Below are 22,308 nucleotides of genomic sequence, written 5' to 3' on the forward strand. Positions count from 1 at the left end.
CTAAGGAACTGCATCCCAGTGTTTGAGGCTTCACTACAGACCTGGGTTCGATCCCAGGCTGTCACAGCTGGCCGTGACTGGAAGACCCATGAGGCGGTGCACAATTGGCCCAGGATTGTCCGCGTTAGAAGGTTTGGCAGGCTGAGATTTCCTTGTCCCATCGCACTCTAGCAACTCCTTTGGCGGGCCGGGTGCATGCACGCTGGCACGGTCGCCAGGTGCACGGTGTTTCCTCCGACACATTGGTGCGGCTGGCTTCCGGGTTAAGCAGACATTGTGTCAAGAAGAAGTGCGGCTTGGCTGGGTCGTATTTTGGAGGACGCATGGCTCTCGACCTTCGCCTCTCCCAAGTCCATACGGGAGTTGCAGTGATGAGACAAGACTGTAACTACCAATCGGATACCACAAAATTGGGCGGAAATAAGGGGTAAAAAAATGTATATATGTCTTGCGGGCCGGATTGAAGTGCCAAGCCGGCCGGATACGGCTCCCTCCCTTGCTTTAGATCCAGAGAGTGATGATGTCCTCTGTAAGCCATAATATGCAACACAAAGGTTTGGAGAGAGCAGGTGTGACCAGCTTGATCAAATCCATTAGTCTATGACAAACTACGATGGATGGACGAACCAGGAGATCTATTTTGGTCTGGTCATGTCATACATTGGTGCTGTGTGTGCGCTCGTGCGTGATGGTGTGCATGATTTTGGAGGGACATGCAAGTATGGAAATGTAAACAGAAAAGTTGAAATGTTAGAGTTTATCTTTCCCCTCTTAGACATGCTTTCAGAGTGCTACAGCAAATGATATTAAAAATGTAGGAAATTCTGTGCCACAAGGATTCATTTCCCTCTCACAGGTCCTTCTTAAATCTATTTTTGCACAGAGCCCTATCATCCCAAAGTAAAACCTTTCCATTTGCGTCAACCTCTTGCACACACACACACACAAACACACATAGCTTAATCAGAAATGCATGACACTTACAATTAGCTCCACTGGGAAAGCTCGGGAGAGTTAAACCCAGAAAACCTTCACCACCCGAGATCACCTCCTAGCATCACACTAAATTAGCAGGGAGAGAAGCAGCAAGCAACATGTCAACTGGCTACTCAATAGAGACCAATTAAACAGGCCGAGAAACAACAGTGACGGCCAAATTGGGATATTGTTACAACAAGAGCACTTTGCAGTGAGCCTAAATAAATTGCATTATCTGAGCTGTCACACTCCTGAGGAAATAGTCCATCCATCCATTATCATCACAGACACATTCTACTAGCTTTGTTTTCATGGTTTGTTTTCACCCCCATCTCCAGCTTCTTTTAGAGAGAGGACTAGGTAGTTGAGCCGTTGGAAATCATAGCAGACAGTGTACCCTTTTAGTGCATACCGTACCACATACCCAACATCTCGAGGAGCATACAGTCCTTTGCACGTTTCACAGGGTTGGGAAGTAACTGATTACATGTCATCTAATTACAAAACACTAACTGAATCGGTTACGTTACCAACAAAAAAATATGGTAATAAGGTTATAGACACTTTTGAAAAACTAGATGATTCCTTAAATTCAGAAAGGATATTTGCAAAAAAATACATTATGACACCTTTCTGTTTTCTCAATGATAGTCAATTCAGCATTGAAAATGGTGCAAGTTTAAGTTTGTTCCACCTGAGCGAGTCTGACCACAAGTCAGAGACCACCGTGATGACACACCAAACATGTTTGGTGGATCCTTTTTTGTGTTATTCTTCTAAAGGGAAAGTAATCCAAAAGTTACATTACTGATTACAAGTTTGGGCAACTAGTAACTGTAACGGATTACATTTAGAAAGTAGCCTACCCAACCATGACGGTTCATACAAAACCATCAGTTATGTAGGAGGAGAGTACAGCTGTGGTTATGGCCTCTCTAGAGCTGGATCTCTGATGGCAGACGTTGCCGGCTGTTCTGTTTCTGTTCCACAATTCATGTCTGGAGAGCTGCTGCTGACAGCTTCTCTAATAGGAGCACTGCCATGCTGGAGGCTACAGAAGGCTGCTAATAGCAAAGTATAGCAAACTGAACCAGCCCCTTAATATCTCCCGCCTCTTCCCCCTTTTAACGCCCCATTCTGTGGGTGAACTCTCTGGGTACCGCCTGGCACGCCAAGCTCCATCATGCCCTCCACAGCCAGATTGCTCTCTCCCTGAGCTGGTAATAGCATGATGCGATGTGACTGCAATGAGCTCACTGCCTCCAACTCTAACTCTAACTGGAACATCTTCTGAAGTAGAGGATGCATCTCCCAACTCATAAAACCAGCTGGGTTCCATTTCTTGCCCCGCAAGTGAAAAAAATTGTCTATGAATTCATTGTCTTCCCAGTAAACCTTGATTTCAGCACATCTCTAGGTAAATCTGGCTGCAAAACGTAAAACTAATATACCGTATCATGATGACGGCCTCCTTTAAATGTCGTAAGGTATACTGTATGCATAAGACAGTGGTGGTTCTATCGTTATCTTGGCATGAATACAAGGTTCTAAGCGCTATGTGATCGCACTCTGTCAGAGAGAAATAAGAAGCGTTGTGAAGCGACAGGAGACCGGATAGGGAAACAGGTTGTCTGTCTAGGTCTTTGTTCTCCTGGCGGAAAGGAGCTGCGGTGAAATGACACATCAGTGGTGGAACCTGAGTCCCCATGCATAATCAGATAGGACTGAATACTTTGTCCTAGCTTCCTCTGGCTCCGGCTCCATCCAGGTCAGAGCTGCAGTTTAGAGGGATCCCATTCTGCAGACAAGGACAAAGCCTCTATTGAGGGTATTAAATTCTACTGACTGACAGCCCTCTGACTGCAGACCTCCAGCGTCATTTTATACTTCCTGGGACAGAGAGGTGATGTGATTTGCAGGTTTATAAGACTGCACAAAACAATACAATGACTGATACGGTTTTGAAGGAACACATCAAATCAATGGCACTTTTTAAGAGGATGACATATGGCTCGATAGAGGTTCTTTGCTACTGTCGTTTACGCCCATCTAAAACAGAATGACCAGTATAAAGTGGACAGCCCAAATGTTCAACCACTGAGGACATTAGATTTCGGCTGTGGTTTGTACTGTGCTGTTTTATCTTCCATACAGACAGTTTGTTTACATAAATGTAACAAGCCCACAGGGACGACTAATATGAATTATCTTCTGTGGAATGACTGACCACTAATTTCAAACACTCACAGCCATGCTAGGCTAGGGAAGTAATGCCAGATGGCCATACTAGGCTAGGGAAGTAGCGTCAGGTAGCCATGCTAGGCAAGGGAAGAAGTGCCTGGTAGCCATGCTAGGCTAAGGAAGTCATGCCAGGTGAAGACTTAATGACCCTGAAGAAGACACAGACACAGAATACCACCCACTATGATATTCCCAGTCTGAGCACCCTAATGATTATGTAACTCTTCTGAATGCAATAGTACAGTACAAAGCAAACAATGAACACAACCTTGAAGGATCAAACACCATATAAATTAAATGTTATTGTTTACATGGTTAGCAGATGTTAATGCAAGTGTAGCGAAATGCTTGTGCTTCTAGTTCCAACAGTGCAGTAATATCTAACAAGTAATCTAACAATTCCCAACAACTACCTAATACACACACATCTAAAGGGGTGAATGAGAATTCGTACATATAAGTATATGGATGAGCGATGGCCGAGCGGCATAGGCAAGGTGCAGTAGATGGTATAAAATACAGTATATTCATGTGATATGAGTAATGTAAGATATGTAAACATTATTAAAGTGCCATTATTTAGAGTGGCATTGTTTAAAGTGACTAGTGATCCATTTATTAAAGTGTCCAGTGATTGGGTCTCAATGTAGGCAGCAGCCTCTGAGTTAGAGATGGCTGTTTAGCAGTCTGATGGCCTTGAGATAGAAGCTGTTTCTCAATCTCTCGGTCCCAGCTTTGATGCACTATATACAGCAGGGAAACGAGGATCTGGGAAGCAGCCGTTCACTATTCTTGTTCTCTCAGTTGAACTACAGTACTGTACAGAATGTCTCACAATGTCTCACAATGTGCTTTCAGGGGGCTCCAAGGAAAAGCTCCATTATATTTGTAGAAGATTATTATACTATTTCCCCTCTCCAGCACAGGGATTCAGTCGTTCACTATTTATAATTGGAACTTGGCTGTACATCCAGCAAAATATAGTTGTTACAGATTCTGCCAATGGTCTATTGTTGAAGTTAAGGAAAATAGTGTTTTTTTTCCTGACAAAAACTGTGATACTGTCACAGCCCTTTAAGTCGGTTTCACTGAGAGTTTTTGTTTCAAAAAGGAATACAAAAAACATCTAATCTCACAAAAGCAATATTGGTGACACTTCGTAGTGGTTTTTATTATGAATAATAAAATCTGTGTGTGATTATTATGTATCCAGCATTTCATCTAAAGCAGGGGTGTCAAACTCATTCCATGTAGGAGGGCCGAGTCTCTGCAGGTTTTTGCTTTTGAATTAAGCCCTAGACAACCAGATGTGGGGAGTTCCTTACTACTCAGTGACCTTAAGTCATCAATCAAGTACAAGGAAGGAGCGAAAACCCGCTGAACCTCGGCCCTCCGTGGAATGAGTTTGACACCTGTGATGTAAAGTGTTATAAATGTGCCTACAATGCAAAGAGGGCACTCACACGAGAAGTGTTACCACATGGTGTTGCCCTCGCTGTCCTTTGCATCATAATGTTGTATGACCTTTCTGTGAGTAGCACGTGAAGTTGGTCCACCAAGGGACCATCTCTCTCAGAGAAACAATACAGATACATCAACACTATGGATGGAGCTTCAGTGCTTACACAGTGGAGAGGAAGCCTTCCTACAATACGCTTGAAGACAGATAAAACATTCATTCAAAATCTGCTTTGGATACTATTCCTTCAATAGGATGTCCTAAAATAAGACAGGATTATCTATGGGACTCATCTATATAAAGCCACATAAGGAAAAACCAGTGGGATCCTGAACCGGGAAGAGCACAGTTGTGTATTAGTGAGGCGGTAGTGTCTACATAACCCGAAGAGATACTCACTAGTCTGCTCATTCAACACTTTGGTTCCTTCCTTTGTTTCGCCTTGTTACCGGAACACAGAAAGCCAATGCTTTGCACAGTTAGCGTAACCCTCTTTATCTTCTCCTCCACCATGGAGTACAGTTTCCCCAAGGTGCCGCTTTAGCAAATCCCCATTCATTAAATAAGCACCCGGCGAATGGGATTATATCCAGCATGAACGTTTGATATGGAAAATGGACGTATTAAGGCGTGGAAAAGAGGACTGGAGGGAAAGATGGCGATGAGAAACGAGGGAACGAGGGAATGGTAGAGGATTTGTGGCGAAGCTGTGTTGATATTGGTGATGAGTATAGGGATTCTTGCTGAGGTTAGCTAAGGGCCTTGTGGGCCAGTGTGGGCCATTGATTGTGGCGCGCCTCAACACCAAGGGCCAAGGAGGCTCTCTAAACATTATTACGAAGGGAGACGTAACAATTACCAGAGGAGTAATAAAATACACTACATATATAGTTCTTGTGCTGACGTTGCTACCAGCGGCATTCTGGAACTCGATAGTGAGCCTTGCAACGCTCACTACCGAGTTCCAGACTGCCGCTGGTAGCAACGTCAGCAACGTCAGCACAAGAACTGTTCATCGGGAGCTTCATGAAATCGGTTTCCATGGCCGAGCAGCCACACACAAGCCTAAGATCACCATGCGCATTGCTAAGCACCGGCTGGAGTGGTGTAAAGCTCACTGCCATTCGACTCTGGAGCAGTGGAAACGCGTTCTCTGGAGCGATGCATCACGTTTCACCATCTGGCAGTCCGACGGACGAATCTGGGTTTGGTATTTTTGATTGAACCTTTATTTAACTAGGCAAGTCATTTAAAGACAAATTCTTATTTACAATGACAGCATACCCCGGGAAAACTCTCCCCTGACACTGGGCCAATTGTGCGCCGCCCTCTGGGACTCCCCATCATGACCGGTTGTGATACATCTAGGTCAGGGCTAAACCCCATCAACCCCATATAGTGCCAACTTTAACGTTTGGTGGAGGAGAATTAATGGTCTGGGGCTGCTTTTAATGGTTCGGGCTAGGCGCCTTAGTTCCAGTGAAGGGAAGTCTTAATGCTACAGTATACAATGACATTCTAGATTATTCTGTACTTTCTTTGTGGCAAAACAGCTTCTATCTCAAGGCCATCAGACTGCTAAACAGAAATCAGTGTTTCAGCTTGACAATGCCCCCATACACAAGGCGAGTTCCATACAGAAATGGTTTGTTGAGATCTATGTGCAAGAACTTGTCTGGCCTGCATAGAGCCCTGACCTCAACCCCATCGAACACCTTTGGGATGAATTGGAACGCTGACTGTAAACCAGCCCTAATCGCCCAACATCAGTGCCCGACCTCACTAATGTTCTTGTGGCTGAATGGAAGAAAGTCCCTGCAGCAATGTTCCAACATCTAGTGGAAAGCCTTCCCAGAACAGTGGAGGCTGTTATAGCAGTAATGTTCCAACATCTAGTGGAAAGCCTTCCCAGAACAGTGGAGGCTGTTATAGCAGTAATGTTCCAACATCTAGTGGAAAGCCTTCCCAGAAGAGTGGAGGCTGTTAGAGTGGCCCAACTCCATATTAATGCCCATGAAGTTGGTATGAAATGTTCAACGAGAAGTCATGCAGTTTAGATAAACCTGAAGGAACTGGAAGAGGCACACTGACAGAAACAGGACAAAGAAAATCAATATTCTTAGGTCTATGGGTACAGCACAGCCTTTCACAGAGCCAGACAGACACCACAGTATCAAGGTCTCGTACGAAGGCTGGAGACAAACTGAGCATCCATATCGACACTATCCGCAAACAGGGGCCATACAGTATGCTGTTTTCTCCAACCCAAATTTAACACTCCAGTTCAGGGCTTCTTGGTTATTAATGTGCGGTGGGTCTAATCCATCTAAGAGCCTTGGCAAAGCTTTAGCCAAGGAGGCCATAATTCCTATTTCCTGTTTGCCACCTCTCAGACAGAGTCTCAGATTGGTGTTTGGTAATTTAAGGGTCCGAAAGACAGGCTGCACACTGTAAACCTCCTTCTCCTTCTGCTCTATAACTCTCTGCACACGAATGCCAAGTTGGGAGTCTCTGTGTAAATTTCCTACAGGGTTACCTTGTGAAGTACGAAGCAGATCGTAAACAAGGAGGTGGATATATGGCAGAGGACTTTTACAACCCATTTGCAGTATACTTGAATATAAAACAATGTAGTTCCACCTCCATTTCCAGATACTCTGTCATAGTGTCACTGAGTAAATTTGCTTTAGATTGTACATTATGCAAATGAGGAAGAGTAATTAACCCCTTACATGCTGACTTGACCACTTGAGCGCGTGCGCCGTCGCGTGCATGTTGATTTTGTCCCCCAATACCAGACACGATCAGGACACACCAGACACGATCAGGTTGACATCGTAAAAATAGAAGACAGTAGGGCCAAGACAGCTCCCTTACGGAATACCACACGTTACATGTTTTACATTAGAGAAGCTTCCATTAAAGACAACCCTCTGTTAAGGGGGAGGGGGCTGAGACCAGCACATTACAACAATACCCTATACTGATATCATGATGAGATAGCTAGAGAGAGAAAGAGAGAGAGAGTGAAGGGGGTGGGTGAGAGACCACAAAAAGGAGTGGCGAGAGAAGGACAGAGCGAGAGCGAGAGAGAGAGAGAGAGAGAGAGAGAGTGTTTACTGTACATTTTCTCTTTGTTTATTATCTATTTCACTTGCTTTGGCAATATAAACATATGTTTCCCATGCCAATAAAGTCCTTAAATTGAAATTGAGAGAGAGAGGTAGCGATAGAAAGAGAGAGGGGGCAAGGCTATTTTTCCAGGACAGATCTGGGCTGTGTTGTGGGGCTCGGGGACAGTGTTACTGCAGTAGCTGATCATTGATTAAAGGGGCTTATGAACTTCCACCTGCAGAAGTAAGAAAGGACAAACACTGCCCCTCCTCCTCCTCCTCCTCTCATCCCTCTCTCTCCCCTCACCCTGGGCCCTGATCTACCCTTTTATTTACCTGCTCACTCACTCAATCCAGCTGGATGTGGTTGGATGTAGGAAACAAAGTCGTACAGTGATAAAGGACATTTGAGGCATGCATTCCAAGATATGCAGCTACCAGATGTGCTATGCTGCATTATTCATTCATAGTCATTTATTCTACATAGGGCATCAGTGTTCCTTTCACGGACATGAACTTTGCACCGAAATAGGTATTTAAATATTTCACTAGAACTTTCTAAGCAGGAAGTCAGCCCTACTGTGTGGATTTTAAACGAGGCCAAGAGAAAATAAAACTCTTCAACCAAGGATGTTACCTTCCCTTCCTGCCTTCATTGTGGAGTAAAAAATTAAACCCCATTCCCATCAGGGTGACTCAATGTTTACAAGTCTATACATGCTGTATCCTTCTGAACATAGACAAGGGCCTCGCTCGGCGAGAGACGGGGTGGGGAAGAGTCAATTACAGCTCGCATCTTCTAGCTTCCGTCAACATTGATTTGCCGGGGCCTAAGAGCTCAGCCTCTCACAGCCTGCCTAATTGCACTAACCCTGACCCTCTAATTACTACACCAGGGCTGTTTCCATTCAACCAGTTCACAGCCCCTCTTTGTTTACAGCAGCCCTCTCTGATGCCCGACATACATATATACATAGATAGAGAGCCAGAGACACAGAGACAGACAGAAACAGAGACAGAGACAGAGACAGAGACAGAGACAGAGACAGAGACAGAGACAGAGAAAGAGAGAGAGAGAGAGAGAGAGAGAGAGAGAGCATCGGCAACATCATGAAATCGATCGTGGGGCGTCAGATCCCCTCCTACGGATTAGCAGCATATTATGATGAGGAATAGATTTTATAATTATACAGCATGATTACATAAAGGCTGATAATGTTGATGGTAATATAGACAATAGAGAACCTACCTGAAGGGTTGAGGTCATAGCCCCAGGTGGGCACAATGACACCAAAAGGGTTCTTCTCTGTCTTCTCTGTGATCACAAGGGTTTTGTCCTCCTTAGATTTGGGGTTCCTCCCTCCCAAAGGCTTCCACCCTTTTCCAACCACGAATGACTCTGAAACGGCCAACCTGGACTCGGCCTCACGATCGCTGCTCTTCAGAATGGACAATGGCGTGGTCAACTGAGTGGAAGCTGTGGCCGTTTGTGGTCCATCTCTGGTCAGAGGTGTGGTACTGATTGTCTTCTCTCTCTCCACCGGAACCCATATGATGGAGATAGGAGGCTCCCTGGTGGAATCTGTTCTCTGGGTGTCTGCTGTGGAGGTTTTGATGGTGGTCAGGGGCTCCATAGGGGCTGCAGGTCTGGAGGTAACCCCAGGTGTGGTGGCCTCATCTAGGCTGCGTTGTCTCTCAGTCACTCTGGTTGTGTTCAGGTTCTGCTTCCTGATCACAGGGGAGAAGCCATCTTTCTTACTGGAGGTGGCTGGAAGCAGTTTCTCAGTGGGGCGTCGGACATAGACAATCTCTCCCCTGGCCTCCTCAACGGTTCCCCCTGGGCCCTGGCTGGAGCCTGCAGCAGAAGCAGCAGCTGCAGGTGAGGTGGTGGGCTGGTCCACCAGCTGCCACTGGGAGATAGTGGTGTGTTCTGCTACTGTCTGGCTCTGGGTTTGGGTCTGGGTGGGTTTCAGTCCAGACACAGGAGGCTTTGTGCTGCTGCTGGCACCGCTGGCTGGATTGCTGTTACCGTTAGATCCAAAGCCTCTTGGTAAGTCGTTCACTCCTCTCCCGCTTCCCTCCGTCTCTGTCTCTTTATCCCCCTCCTCTCTTTCTAGGACGTCATGGGGGATGCTGTGGTCCTCATCCTGGTCCCTCCCCTCGCCAGAGTAGTTCTCTGGGCTGGTTGGCAGGGTCATGACCTCCAGGGGCCCTGCTTTGGCCTCCATTGGCTCCCAGGTGGAATCCTTCCCCACGTACGCCATGTGTCCCTCCGGCACAAGCTTAGAACCCTTCATGGCCTTGAGGGCCCATCTCAGCTGGCTGCCTGTGGCTTGTGCCGGGGCCCCTGGGGATGAAGCCAGCTCATACCTGGTGCCATGGTGGGGGCCTCCTGATACATTCAAAGCCTCCACAGTCTTGCTACTACCACCGGGCCCCAGTTCTGTGAATCCTGCAGGGGGACAACACGCATTCATTAACTTAGAGTGGGAGGGAAATCGGTTGTATTATTTTAATTAAATGCGCATTAAATAAGCAATCATAAAACACGGCTGCCACGCAGCCTCCAGTGCAGCAGTCATTATATTTAAATAATTAAAATCGAGTTTCATTATGTATCATCCTTTTTATATTATTTATCCATTCTTATATCTTTATACCCAGATGTGTGACATAGTGTACAGGGTTTTCCATATGCAAACAGAAATAAAGTGTAAGATATTAAATGGTGATTGGTTGTTGTATAGAACCCCAGGAAGGATGGTTATTCATTTGTATGCTGGAGGCAAACCCTCATTCACGGCAACAATTGACTATAATTCTTGCTAAATCTGTGAAAATATTTATTCTCATTTATTCCATCGTAGTACAAATAATGGTGCAGCTGTTTGTATTCCAGCACAAAGCGCAGTAGCAGACCCATATTGCATATCAGGCCCAGCACACAAATTAAGAGAATCTGGCCAAGGCAATTTCACACTTCATACTCTGTCTCTTTTCCCATTCCATAGAAACTCTCCTAGACCCCAAACCAAGCTACAGTCAACCAATCCCTGTACACAACAGTAAAAACGTGTAAAAAAAACAATATCCTTTATTTGACTTCCTATACTATACGATATATACGCCAGGGTTGGGGTCAATTCCATTTAAATTCCAGACAATCCAGCAAATGCACTGAAATTCCAATTATCTTCCATGCTTTTCAATGAGAAAACATTTCAAATGGAATTGGAATTTGGTTTAATTTCTGAAATGACTGGAATTGAAATGGAATTGACCCCAACCCTGATCTACACCATTGCTTATTCAGATTAAGCACACCGCTTTGCTCCTTCTTGTTAATATACTACACCATACTGTATCTACACTATGAATTATTCAGACGAACTGTGTGGCTTGCTTTTCAGTAGTGCATCTCTTCAGGGTATTACTGTATTAGACAGTAGGGATGTAAAGATTCACAGATATGCATTGGTCCCCGGTGCATTGGTCTGCGGATCCCAAACCGATCCAAATGTAGCACGCATCAGTCACAGAATAGATTCAAATGTGACGAATCGGTGGTTAAGTTTTTTGTTGTTGTTGCTCATATTCAATTATTTTAACCTTCCAAAAATACCTCTCTCATCTTTTGTGACAACTGATGTGTCCTCCCCTTCAGTGTTGAACTGCATTTAACTGTGTTGACAGTCACTGTTCTGCAAGTCATTTAAGCATGCTGAACAACCCCAGGCAATAACAGCCTAGTCAAACTGTGCCCAGTTTCGCACGCTTACCAACTCCAGGTAGGCGGCCTGTTCCTGATCTTGCACATCTGCACGTAACCTTCAGTATTCAAATGCTAAAATGGCTTAATGTGATATTAGGCTTATTAATTGAGTGACATCCTATGTAATTTGCTAGGTTATTGTTATCTATGCGCTGTTAACATTTGTGTTTTTCCAGAATAAAAGTAAGCTATCAGAGACATCTCTCATCTGGCTATACCTGCTAAAAGGGGTTTACAATATATATTATTTTGATTGTTCAGGTTCAGCATCAGCAATGGTTTTGGTAGTTTTGCGTTAAAAACTTCATTCATATGTTCATTTTTATATATACAGGGTAAAGTTGCTAATTTCATAATGAGGACAGCAATCACTTTTGTGAGGAGCACTGCATTGGCCAAAGTGAGAGGAGAAGAGAACATTGGCTAATTTGTAAACGATAAACACTTAATCTGCAAAAAATTGAATTAGTGGGTGATGGTGATTTCAAAACAAAAGTGAGGGGACAAAAAACAGGCTACATTGCCCCACCTAATCTGATAGTGGGGTGGTAGATGCCTAGTTTCTCTTATGGTTCAGGTCAGGTGCCTACATACACCACACACACAGATCTGTGTTACAGCCTGGATTCAAAACTCAAAGCCCGTCTACACACAATACCCTATGATGACAGTGAAAACATGTTTTTAGAATTGTTTGCACATTTATTGAAAATGAAATACTTAATTTACATAAGCAGTCACACCCCTGATTCAATACTTTGTAGAAGCACCTTTGGCGGCGAGTACAGCTTTGAGTCGTCTTGGGTATGTCTGTACCAGCTTTGCACATCTGGATTTGGGGATTTTGATTGTTCATTCTTCCTTGCAGATTTTCTCAAACTCTGTTAAGTTAGAGGGGGAGCGGTGGTGAACAGCAATCTTCAAGTCTTTCCACAGATTGTCAATGAGATTCAAGTCTGTGCTTTGGCTGTGCCAGTCAAAGACTTTGACATTCCTTGTTCTGAAGCCGTTCCAGCATTGCTTTGGCTGTATGATTGGGATCATTGTCCTGTTGGAATGTAAATCTTCACCCCTAAGGTTTGCACTCTGAAGCAGGTTCTCATCAAGGATTTGTCTGTATTTGGCATCATTCATTGTTCCTTCTATCCTTACCAGTCTCCCAGTCCATGCCGCTGAAAAGCATCCCCATATTATGATGCTACCACTACCATGCTTAATGGTAGGGATGGTGTTAAATGGGTGATGAGCTGAGCCTGGTTTTCTCCAGATATACAGTAGCGCTTTGCATTCAGGCCAAAGAGTAACATTTTTGTCTCATCAGACAACATCCTCTTTTGCCTTTTGGTCTGTCTTTCACGTGCCTTTTTGCAAACTCCAGGTGTGCTGTCATGTGCCTTTTTCTCAGGAGTGGCTTCTGTCTGGTGGTAGCTAATCCTGACATGACAGCACGCCTGGAGCTTGCAAAAAAGGCACGTGAAAAGCCCGGATTGGTGAAGCGCCATAGAGACTCAGCCAAGGAAACCTGTTGTTCTGTCAGAGTGGTCATTGGGTTCTTGGTCACTTCCTGACCAAGGTCCTTCTTGCATGGTTGCTCAGTTTGGTCAGACGGCCAGCTCTAGGCAGAGTCTGGGTAGTTCCATATTCTATCCATTTCCCAATGGAGACCACTGTGCTCTTGGAAACTTTCCACACTAGAAATGGTTTTATACCCTTCCCTAGATATATGCCTCATTACAATTCCATCTCGGAGATCTACGGACAGTTCCTCGGACTTCATGGTATAGTTTCTGCTCTGGCATGCACATCTCAAGGATGATCAAAGGAAACGGGATGCACCTGAGCTCAATTTTGGAGTGGCATAGCAAAGGGGGTGTGAATACTTATGTAAATGAGATATTTCTGTATTTAATTTTCAATAAATTTGCAAAGATTTATAAAAACATGTCTTCACTTGGTCATTATGGGGTATAGTGTGTAGATGGGTGAAAACAAAAAAAGATTGAATCCATTTTGAATTCAGACTGTAACACAACAAAATGTTGAATAAGTGAAGGAGCATGAACACTGTCTGAAGGCACTGTACAGTATAGAGTACCTCAAAGTCAGCTTCTAAGTCTAGCTTAACACAGAACAGCAGAGAGTGCTCTCTGAGGTGCAAAGCACCACAGCAGGGGCTCTGGTTGTACTACATAACACAACAAATTACTGTGGGTAGAAACATACACAAATATGTCGACAAATGAAATATAAAAAAAATACTAAATTATTCAGAGGTCTGCATGTTGCCTTCGCCTATGTACTATACGAGTGCGGATTCATTTACATAAGAGATGTAGACTGTGTTATTATCTAATTAATTATTGGAATAATAGCTACTTAACCACTTTGCCTTCACATACTGATGAGATAATGAGTGATTAAATTCATTAATCAAGTCGGATGATCTATTCTAATGGCTTATATATTAAATAAAAAGAGCATATTATACACAGAATGCGTTACGATAATTTCATGCCAGGCCCCGTATTATGAATGTCATATTTCACTGCTGTCGTTTGCCGTGAGTTTAGGCTTACAATAAGTCAACACAAACCAAACATCATCGTACTGTGATAAATTGCCTACAAACGGCTAAATCGAGGCAAGTCAATTATATGCTCCATTGTGGGTTTTCAGTGACAGCGGTGCTGTATATCAGCTGTTTATCCGTCTCTTTCTGGGGTAAACAAGCAGAGTCGAACCCTCAGGTCACAAAGCATAATGGGAGAAGGGTTGAAGCCTTCTCCGGGACACATTATATTAATGCAGTCTCAGCACTATTGTTGTAAGATTCGGCATCTAATTAACACACACAGACTCACACACATGGACGCGGACTCACACACACACACACACACAAGGCCTCACATACACACACACTAGCACACACCCACACACGCTAGTGTAGCACATGGGGATGTGTGAAATCTACTCCTCAGCCTGAAGAGTTCCCACTTGTGTTAGCTTTTCACATGGCGTGACTGGTAACACGCTTTGGGAGGGTGGTCACGTGTGCTAGCAAAGCAGAGGTCCTGGGTTCAATCCTCTTTTTGAGACGAATCAGGAGGAAGCTGTACTTGCTAAGCAGGACGCGTGACATCCGTAATACTACCACATACGCTAACACACGCGCGCTAGCACACATGCAGTAAGATATGGCGTCTAGTAAAGATGACAGGGAAAAGTTATTATGTGGCGTGTGAATCATGTCTGTCTGGAATGTGATGTTTTACCGAAATGATTTATTCCCACGATGCTTTGCTAAAGCTATGTGGGAAATTAGGGATTGAGGTTCAAGTGTCAAGATTCACATGCAATGTCTTTCCTGGCACTTTACTTGAGACTGTGCTTCTTCACAATTCTCCACCCTAGCTTCCTGCCAGTCAGAATAATAAAAATGGCAGTATCGATAATGAAGATTTCAGAGATGCAAGTAACAGCCCGCAGAGCTCAATAAAGTAGTTAATATCAAGCGAGCGATGCCACTTTAAGAGGATGTATCAATTGAAACAGCTTCCTAAAAAACTTCAAAAGCCACTTCCTGATGCCTCCTCTTCTCCTCTCTTCTTTTTGTCCTTCAGGGTTTCCCTCCGCTCATCAACGCCATTGATAATGACCGCCTGCGTTCACCCAGGGCCGTCCTAAATGGGGGAGACGTAGATGGCAAAGAGTGCGGCAATGAGCACCTAGCCAGCCCTGCATTCATTGGAAAGAGGCTGTGAATAATGTATGCAGACTAAAGCTATATTTTCATCCAGCATAAAACATTAACACCTTGGGATTAAGCTTTTTGGTTTCAAGGCGTCCTGGCCATAGAAGGGGCCCTACCTTTATTGAACCAACTTAAACACCTCTGTGCGCGACAAGCTCGTTCTCTCTATTCTTAGCCCTGGTGACTGTGTTGTGTAAGTGGTGGCCCGTATGATTAAACATTGCTTGGTTGCCTTTGCACAGCAGAGGAATCACAGCTATTGATTGTGGTTTGAAGTCGCAGGGCTCTCAAGTGGGGAATATCCCAATATGGTGACCTTTACGACCCACACACCTAGCTCAGCTCTATGGAGAATTAACTGGGGTTTTGGTCACTGAGCCAACAGACAGAAGTAGACATGAACACACACACACACACGTACACCTACACACGGACGTAGACATGTACACAGAGAGACAGATGCGCGTGCACACAAACACACACACGCGCGCGCACACACACACACACACACACACAAGCTCAGCATGGCGACCTGATTCCAGATAGACCTTATTTTTATCTATTCACATCAGCTATTGCTTTGGCCTGATTCGCTCTCTGCTCTAATTTTCCTCTTTACACTGCATTTGTCACCTCTGCTGGAAGCAGGCTTAGTGAAGGATGGCTCTGAACAAGTGCTAAAATACACATACACTAAAATACACAGTGCATATAAATTCAATGTAATTTCTCCCTGGGAAAAACAAAGAAGGAAATGGGAGTAATGTTTTGATATTCTGGAAATTCTAACATCTGTGACACAGAGACGGTGTCTAGGAGCAACAATCTGAAATGCAGAATATCATTTTGGAATAATGTTCCTATTCTACTTCCATTGTCCTCCACAAAGTGGCTGAATGTTTCTCCCATAAATATTGTCCTGAGACAGTGTCTAACAGTATGAAACAAACCTCACCATAGCTGGCGATCCATAGAAACCATATGTTCAATGTACTGCCTTCGTAAACAGCGCATTTTCAATTTCACACAAGCCATTGATTTGGAAGAAAATACTGAGGCCGGCAATATGCCTCGGAAATAGGAACGAAAAAAGAAAATTACTTTTAGAGAGAAAATGTAATGAACTACATTATAAAGAGACAGGGTGTACTCAGACAAGCCACACAGCCTCTCTGATGGATGGATTGCAGGTGGCTCTTACCATTAGATGAGGAGGCTGAAGGGTTGGTTAGGGATGTGCTTGGATCCCTCCCTGGCTGTGTGTACAGGATCACAGGGCCAAATGGGACCACCTCTTTCTCCTGCTCAGTTAGACCCTCCTCTGAGCTGGTGAGCCCACCGGTGGATGTCTTGAGCGAGGAGCCTCCACTCCGATGCTCCATGACGCCGCTGTCAGTGCTTCCTTTGCTGCCAAGATTGGGCCTCCCTTCGGTGGGGTTGACCTTAGCCGACCCTGGGGGTTCCTGGTCTGCCACAGATAATGTCCCCTCGGGCAGTGAGGCAGGTGTGGCTGGGGGAGGGGCCTCTGTGTCGGTCTCCACAGAGCCTGTCCAATACTTGAAGGGATTCATCAGGTTGTTGACGAAGCTGTGGAGAACGCTATTGGCAGTCTGAGCCTGGAGCGTTGGAGAGGTCTGGGAGGAAAGAGGGGAGTCGGACGACCCGAAACGCCCCTCCACTTCCCCCTCACCCTCCACCTCCTCCTGGGCAGAACCTCCGTGGGTCTCCAGACTCTCCAGGGCAGACAGACTCAGGGTACTGGTCTTGGTCTTAGGGCTGGAGGAGGCGTCCTGAGGGGCTCCAGTTTTGGATCGGTCCTGGGTCTCCTGGTTCTCCTCTCCCCAGCGCTGGGTACCCTCCCCTGGCTGGAGGTGGATTACCACGTGCTCCTCTGAGATCTCAGAGGACTCGTTGCCTCTAGCGATGGAGCTGATTCCCTCCTTGTCCAGGTCCACGATGCCAGTCCAGGTGGAGGGTTTGGGGAAGGGGTCAGAGCGCTGGGGCTCAGTGTCTGATGAGTTGTTCTCTGGCTCTCTGTATTGGAGGAACCCTGGCTGAGCTGCCTGGACTCCTGCATCACGTTCTGGAATTATATAAAATATATATATATATATTAGCATTCTTATTTGCTTTCCTGGCAATAAGGCATGGGCTTTAAATAATAATCTTTGCAATAAGCTGTGAATCGTCCATATTCTTATATGTTGATGACCTCTGTTTTTGGTTTTGTTTCAATAATAAAGTATAAATAATACATATAGACATGTTCTTCCTCTCTCTTTGGGTTACTTTCTTTTAGGGAAAAGTCTAAGATAAGACTTCATTACGTCTGTAATCAATTTAGTCCCTGTCAATCATCCTCCATGACACGCCGAGGAGGTAATGCAGACCACACACTGTACAAACACAATCAAATCCAAGCACACAGCACACAGCACACAGCACACAGGAGTGTACAATCGTTCCAAAGTGAACTTGAAACTAAGTTAGACAAATCACCAGTGGTCCAGTAACATTATAAACACTCTAGAATGACACTGCAAGGACATTGAGGCTACAGCCAGTGTACAGAACTCTGCTGGGTCTCTAAGTCTGTATTGAAAGCTTGCAGATGCTGATACCAGACACTGGCTGGTTGCTACAGTAGAAGATTTCAGATCCCAGAAGGGACCAAAATGTCACTGAATCCCCTCTGTATTAATTCATGCATGAGACAAACAACACGCACTAATTAATGGGAATTAAACAGGACGGTTGCCATGGTGATGGCAACCCTGCCATTACCTCGGTAGCAGTAGGCGTCGAAGCGGGTGGTGGTTACTGGGAAACCGGTGCGGTTGGGGTTGTGGTAGACAGTGCGCACCCCCGGATCATCCCCGCCACAGTTGCGCCGGGGAAGGTTTATAGGGTAGCGCACGCTGCCGTCAGCCAGCCAACCTGGGTCACACTGGTCCAGGCCGGCCTGCCAAGCTAGGTAGAGCTGCCCTGCCGTGGCCAGCTGAGCATTTAGAGCGTGGCAGTGGGTAGAGGCTGTGGCCAGGCTCAGCTTCTCTGGTACAGACAAGTGGAACACCTCACCTGGGAGAGGAGGGTGGAGATGGAGAAACGGAGGTAAAAATGAGGTAGTGTGGGGGGAAGAGAGCGGTTTGGGAGGTACAGGAGCAACGGGGGAGGATGGGAGTACCATATGAAGAAGAAGGGGCGATATAATTACAATAAATTATGAGATGAATAGAGTGGTGTGGAATGTAATATGAGAAGTGATTATAGACCAGATTGAACAGGTCAATAAACCAACGACCCAGAGTAAGAACCATAGAATACCACTGGACACCCATCCTGTCCAGCTAGATAGCCCAGTTATATGCAAGGTGTCAATAATGACACTCTCTGAAAATTACCTACTTCCTGCTACAGTATCACTATTAACTGAACGGTTTAGCTCTGCACAGTAACAAATTACCCAGGTTCCCAAGTGCTATTTTAAAGGCACCTGCTGTGAATAGGACTCAATCCTTCTGTAGAAGTTTCCTCTGATCCTGGCCACGGCAGTATAACTCACCACCCAGCTACAGCTCAAAATGAGTCAGGCGGTTCCAGCATCGTAGCTCCTGGGGCGTCTGGGGATTTGCAGGGCCTTGCATGACTAAAATCTAATTGACGCCTCCCTCCTACCTTGCAGTTGCTTGGAAAAGCAGTAGACATCAAACAGCTCGTCAGGGGCCCGATTGCCGTAGTTGCGCACTCCAGGTGAGTCCTGCCTGTCGCCATAGCAACCAGGCCTGGGAGACTGGATAGGGTACCTGAGGAGAGAGGCAGGGGTAGAGGAAGGAGGGGAGCCAAAGAAAATCAGGAATTTCTCCAGAAACCTCTCGGCTGGGGGGCGAAAAGCAATCTATATCCGGGCTCCGACTGTGCAATTACTCTGAAGTACATTGATTCAAACAGCAATGAGGGTACAGGCTAAATGCTGATTAAGAGATTATGTATACAGGCATACAGGGGCTTATGGAGGACAACAGGAAGGAAGGAAGGATGGAAGGAAGGAAGGAAGGCTTATTACACACTCAGTAGCTACAATCATGCATGTGCTCGGTTTGCAACAGTTTTCGTCAGACAATGTTATGGCTAAATCTCTTATCTCAGCCTTCCATCCTGGTAGCTGATGTCTCTATTTTTACATTATTAATTGCACGTTTGCCTCCTCATTGATGTGTAGCCAAGTAGCTCTGGAGATGGACCAATTATATGTGTCCCAGGTGGGGAGGAGAGGAGAGGACAGGTTGCAGCTCTCAGGGAAAGCTGTCGAGGAGAAATATGCAAGCTGCTTCTCCAGTGCAATTATTGGGAAGACGTTTGAGATAGAGATGTGTCAAAATATCCACACGGACGTTAACTGTCCTACGCACGCGTGCGCGCGCGCACACACACACTGACTATCCGTCACCAACAGACATAATGGGAGGCGGCAAGCTGAAACACAAACATCAACATGAAAGGTAGTTGAGGGATAGTTGTGGCTAAAATGGCGGAGTGTAATGAGGAATGACAGAGCTAGCCTCTGAAATGTAAACAAGCAATTACATCCTTTGATATGAGAGATTCAGAAGTTCATGAGGGGACCACTGGGGTCAAAAAACTTTGCATACCTTACTTTCTGAAAGTCATTTCATTCCTTAGTTCCTTATTTGGGCCACAGAGAATTTTTATGAAAGCGAGTTGCCTATCAAAGCCTTGTAATTTTTTGTTAGTCTGAAGTAAACATATACTTTGCCACTCTTCATTAAGATGTATTACCTCTGACACTTACTCGTCAGAGATATTGCTTTGCATTGTTGCAGCAGATAAGTATCATAAGTAAACAATTTATAAAATGCTAGCAAATCTTCTCCCAACATCGGAAAATAAAGTTACGTTTTGCGACTAAAGACACCCTCGACACCTGACCACCGATTAAATTCGACTGCACGACAGACCACACATAATTTAATATCCAACTTTTTACCACTGAAATATAGCTAACGGATTTCAGGCAAGTATATATTTTTTTAACCAGAAGGCTAGCCAACTAATGTTAGTCAACTATCTAGCCTGGTGGTTAGAGCGTTGGGCTAGTAACTGAAAGGTTGCTGGATTGAATCCCCGAGATGACAAGGTAAAAATCTGTCATTCTGCCCCTGAGCAAGGCAGTTAACCCACTGTTCCCTGTGCGCCGTTGATTAAGGCAGCCCCCCCGCACCTCTCTGATTCAGAGGGTTAAATGCGGATGACACATTTCAGTTGAGTGCATTCAGTTGTACAACTGACTAGGTATCCCCCTTTCCCCTAGTAAGCACTTCAGATACGAGGTTGGGGGTCTCCTTTTTTTGCAAAAAATTATACGGATATATCTTGTAAATGAACAAAATGGGAACCATAATGGGAACCGCATGCCGATAATACGCAACAGATGTTTTTTTGCTAAACCCCTGATAGTATTAATATTTCCACTGATATGTCCAACATGCCAATTGCTAACCTATTAGCTAATATTTTTAAGACACCAATAATCCCAAAACATTGATGGTTTGATCACAAGATGACACGGTTGAAGGTAATATATTTCTTAAAAGCTGTTGAATGTGCCAATAATACGGGGTGCTACGCTAAATGCTGTTGTGGCATTTCTTTTGATGTTTAAACTAATATAACAACCCTGGGTTTATAAGCGCGGATATCGACTCTGCCGCTTGCTGTTGGGGCACGTTTGATAGTGCACTGGACTTCGGGCTAGAAGGTTGAGGATTTGTCTGTTTCATTACACTAGGTAGCTAGCTACACACACTCGACCAGTGACCACGTCTCTCAATCCATGTTTGGATACCGGGCGCACACAATCTCTGTTCCGAACTATGACAAACCATTTATATATTTTTTGGGGCGGGAAATTATACCACCACCCAATTGAGCACTTTGGAGACTGTAAGGACAAAAAAGGGCATGTGCTCGGCACAGGTAGAGCCCTATCTGTGCACGTGCCTGTCTATAAGGATAGTGGCCATGTTGTGGTGTGTTTTGCTGTGTCAAGCTTCATGCCCGGTCGTTTTTGCCCTTACCTCACGCTCTGGTCAGAGAGCCAGCCGGCATCACAGTTGTCATACCCGTCGGCAAAGGTGGCCTGGAGCTGAGCAGGCGTGGCGATGACAGCCGAGTTCTCCAGACACACCCGCTGGGCGTCGGGGAAGGACAGGGCGTAGCGGTCGTGGGGGGCACGGTAGTGGAACAACACACCTGAGGAGATGATGCAGAGGTGAAAACACGTAGGGCAACGCTGGGATAATATGTAGACATGGACACACGCTTGTACGCGCACAGACACACGGCTCGAAACCTGCATTACCATGTACTTCAAAATATCTGTATCTGCACAGGAAGCTGAAAAACAGCTCAAAGTTAATTTGCATCAGACTGGCTTATCTTTAGGGGAGAGATCTTGTCCTTGGATACAGTGGATGACAAACAGCAACCATGTTTGCTTTACTGCTTTAGCTTACAGTCCACAGCAATACCATATCTTCTTATCATATCCAAAAAAGAAACAGTGATTTGAGAGAGATAGTAAAAGAGAGATAGATAGAGAATGAGAAGCGAGAAAGAGGAAACAAAGGAATGAGAGATGAGTCCCATGCGCTCATTCCCTGACCTGTGAATGGCCAGGATTCCTCTCCACTGTGCTGAGAAATGGGAAGGGAATTGCTTTTGAAGTGTCCATCTCATATTTCCCCACCAAGCTAGCATCACTAACCTCCCCCGCATGCGGGGCCACCTCGGCCTGAAATTCACACATCAAACCCCAGCGGAGCCCACTACATGAAAGCCTGTAGACAGGGAGGCTGGGATACAGCTCCAAACATGGGTTCCTTTATCTTCTGATGCTTTGTGTAGCATAATGACAGAAACTCCTCGGGGCGCGGGGCCAATTTGAGCAATCATGCTGCAGGCTAGCCTCAGAAAT

At 45.2% G+C, this 22,308-nt stretch overlaps 1 protein-coding gene across 1 annotated transcript in view; it reads right to left on the reverse strand.

Moving 5' to 3' along the window:
- The window catches only part of LOC110522983 (neurocan core protein-like), a 206,966-nt gene that overhangs the window by 122,461 nt on the left and 62,197 nt on the right, over positions 1-22,308 (reverse strand). The window contains exons 5-9 of the mRNA XM_036978016.1: positions 21,410-21,584; positions 18,990-19,117; positions 18,099-18,392; positions 16,516-17,397; positions 9,041-10,243 (exon numbers count right to left, since the gene is read on the reverse strand). Of these exons, the coding sequence (XP_036833911.1) occupies positions 9,041-10,243; positions 16,516-17,397; positions 18,099-18,392; positions 18,990-19,117; positions 21,410-21,584 (2,682 nt within the window). The remainder of the gene's footprint in view (positions 1-9,040; positions 10,244-16,515; positions 17,398-18,098; positions 18,393-18,989; positions 19,118-21,409; positions 21,585-22,308) is intronic.

This window comes from Oncorhynchus mykiss, chromosome 5 (assembly GCF_013265735.2).
Source record: "Oncorhynchus mykiss isolate Arlee chromosome 5, USDA_OmykA_1.1, whole genome shotgun sequence".
NCBI classification, from domain to species: domain Eukaryota; kingdom Metazoa; phylum Chordata; class Actinopteri; order Salmoniformes; family Salmonidae; genus Oncorhynchus; species Oncorhynchus mykiss.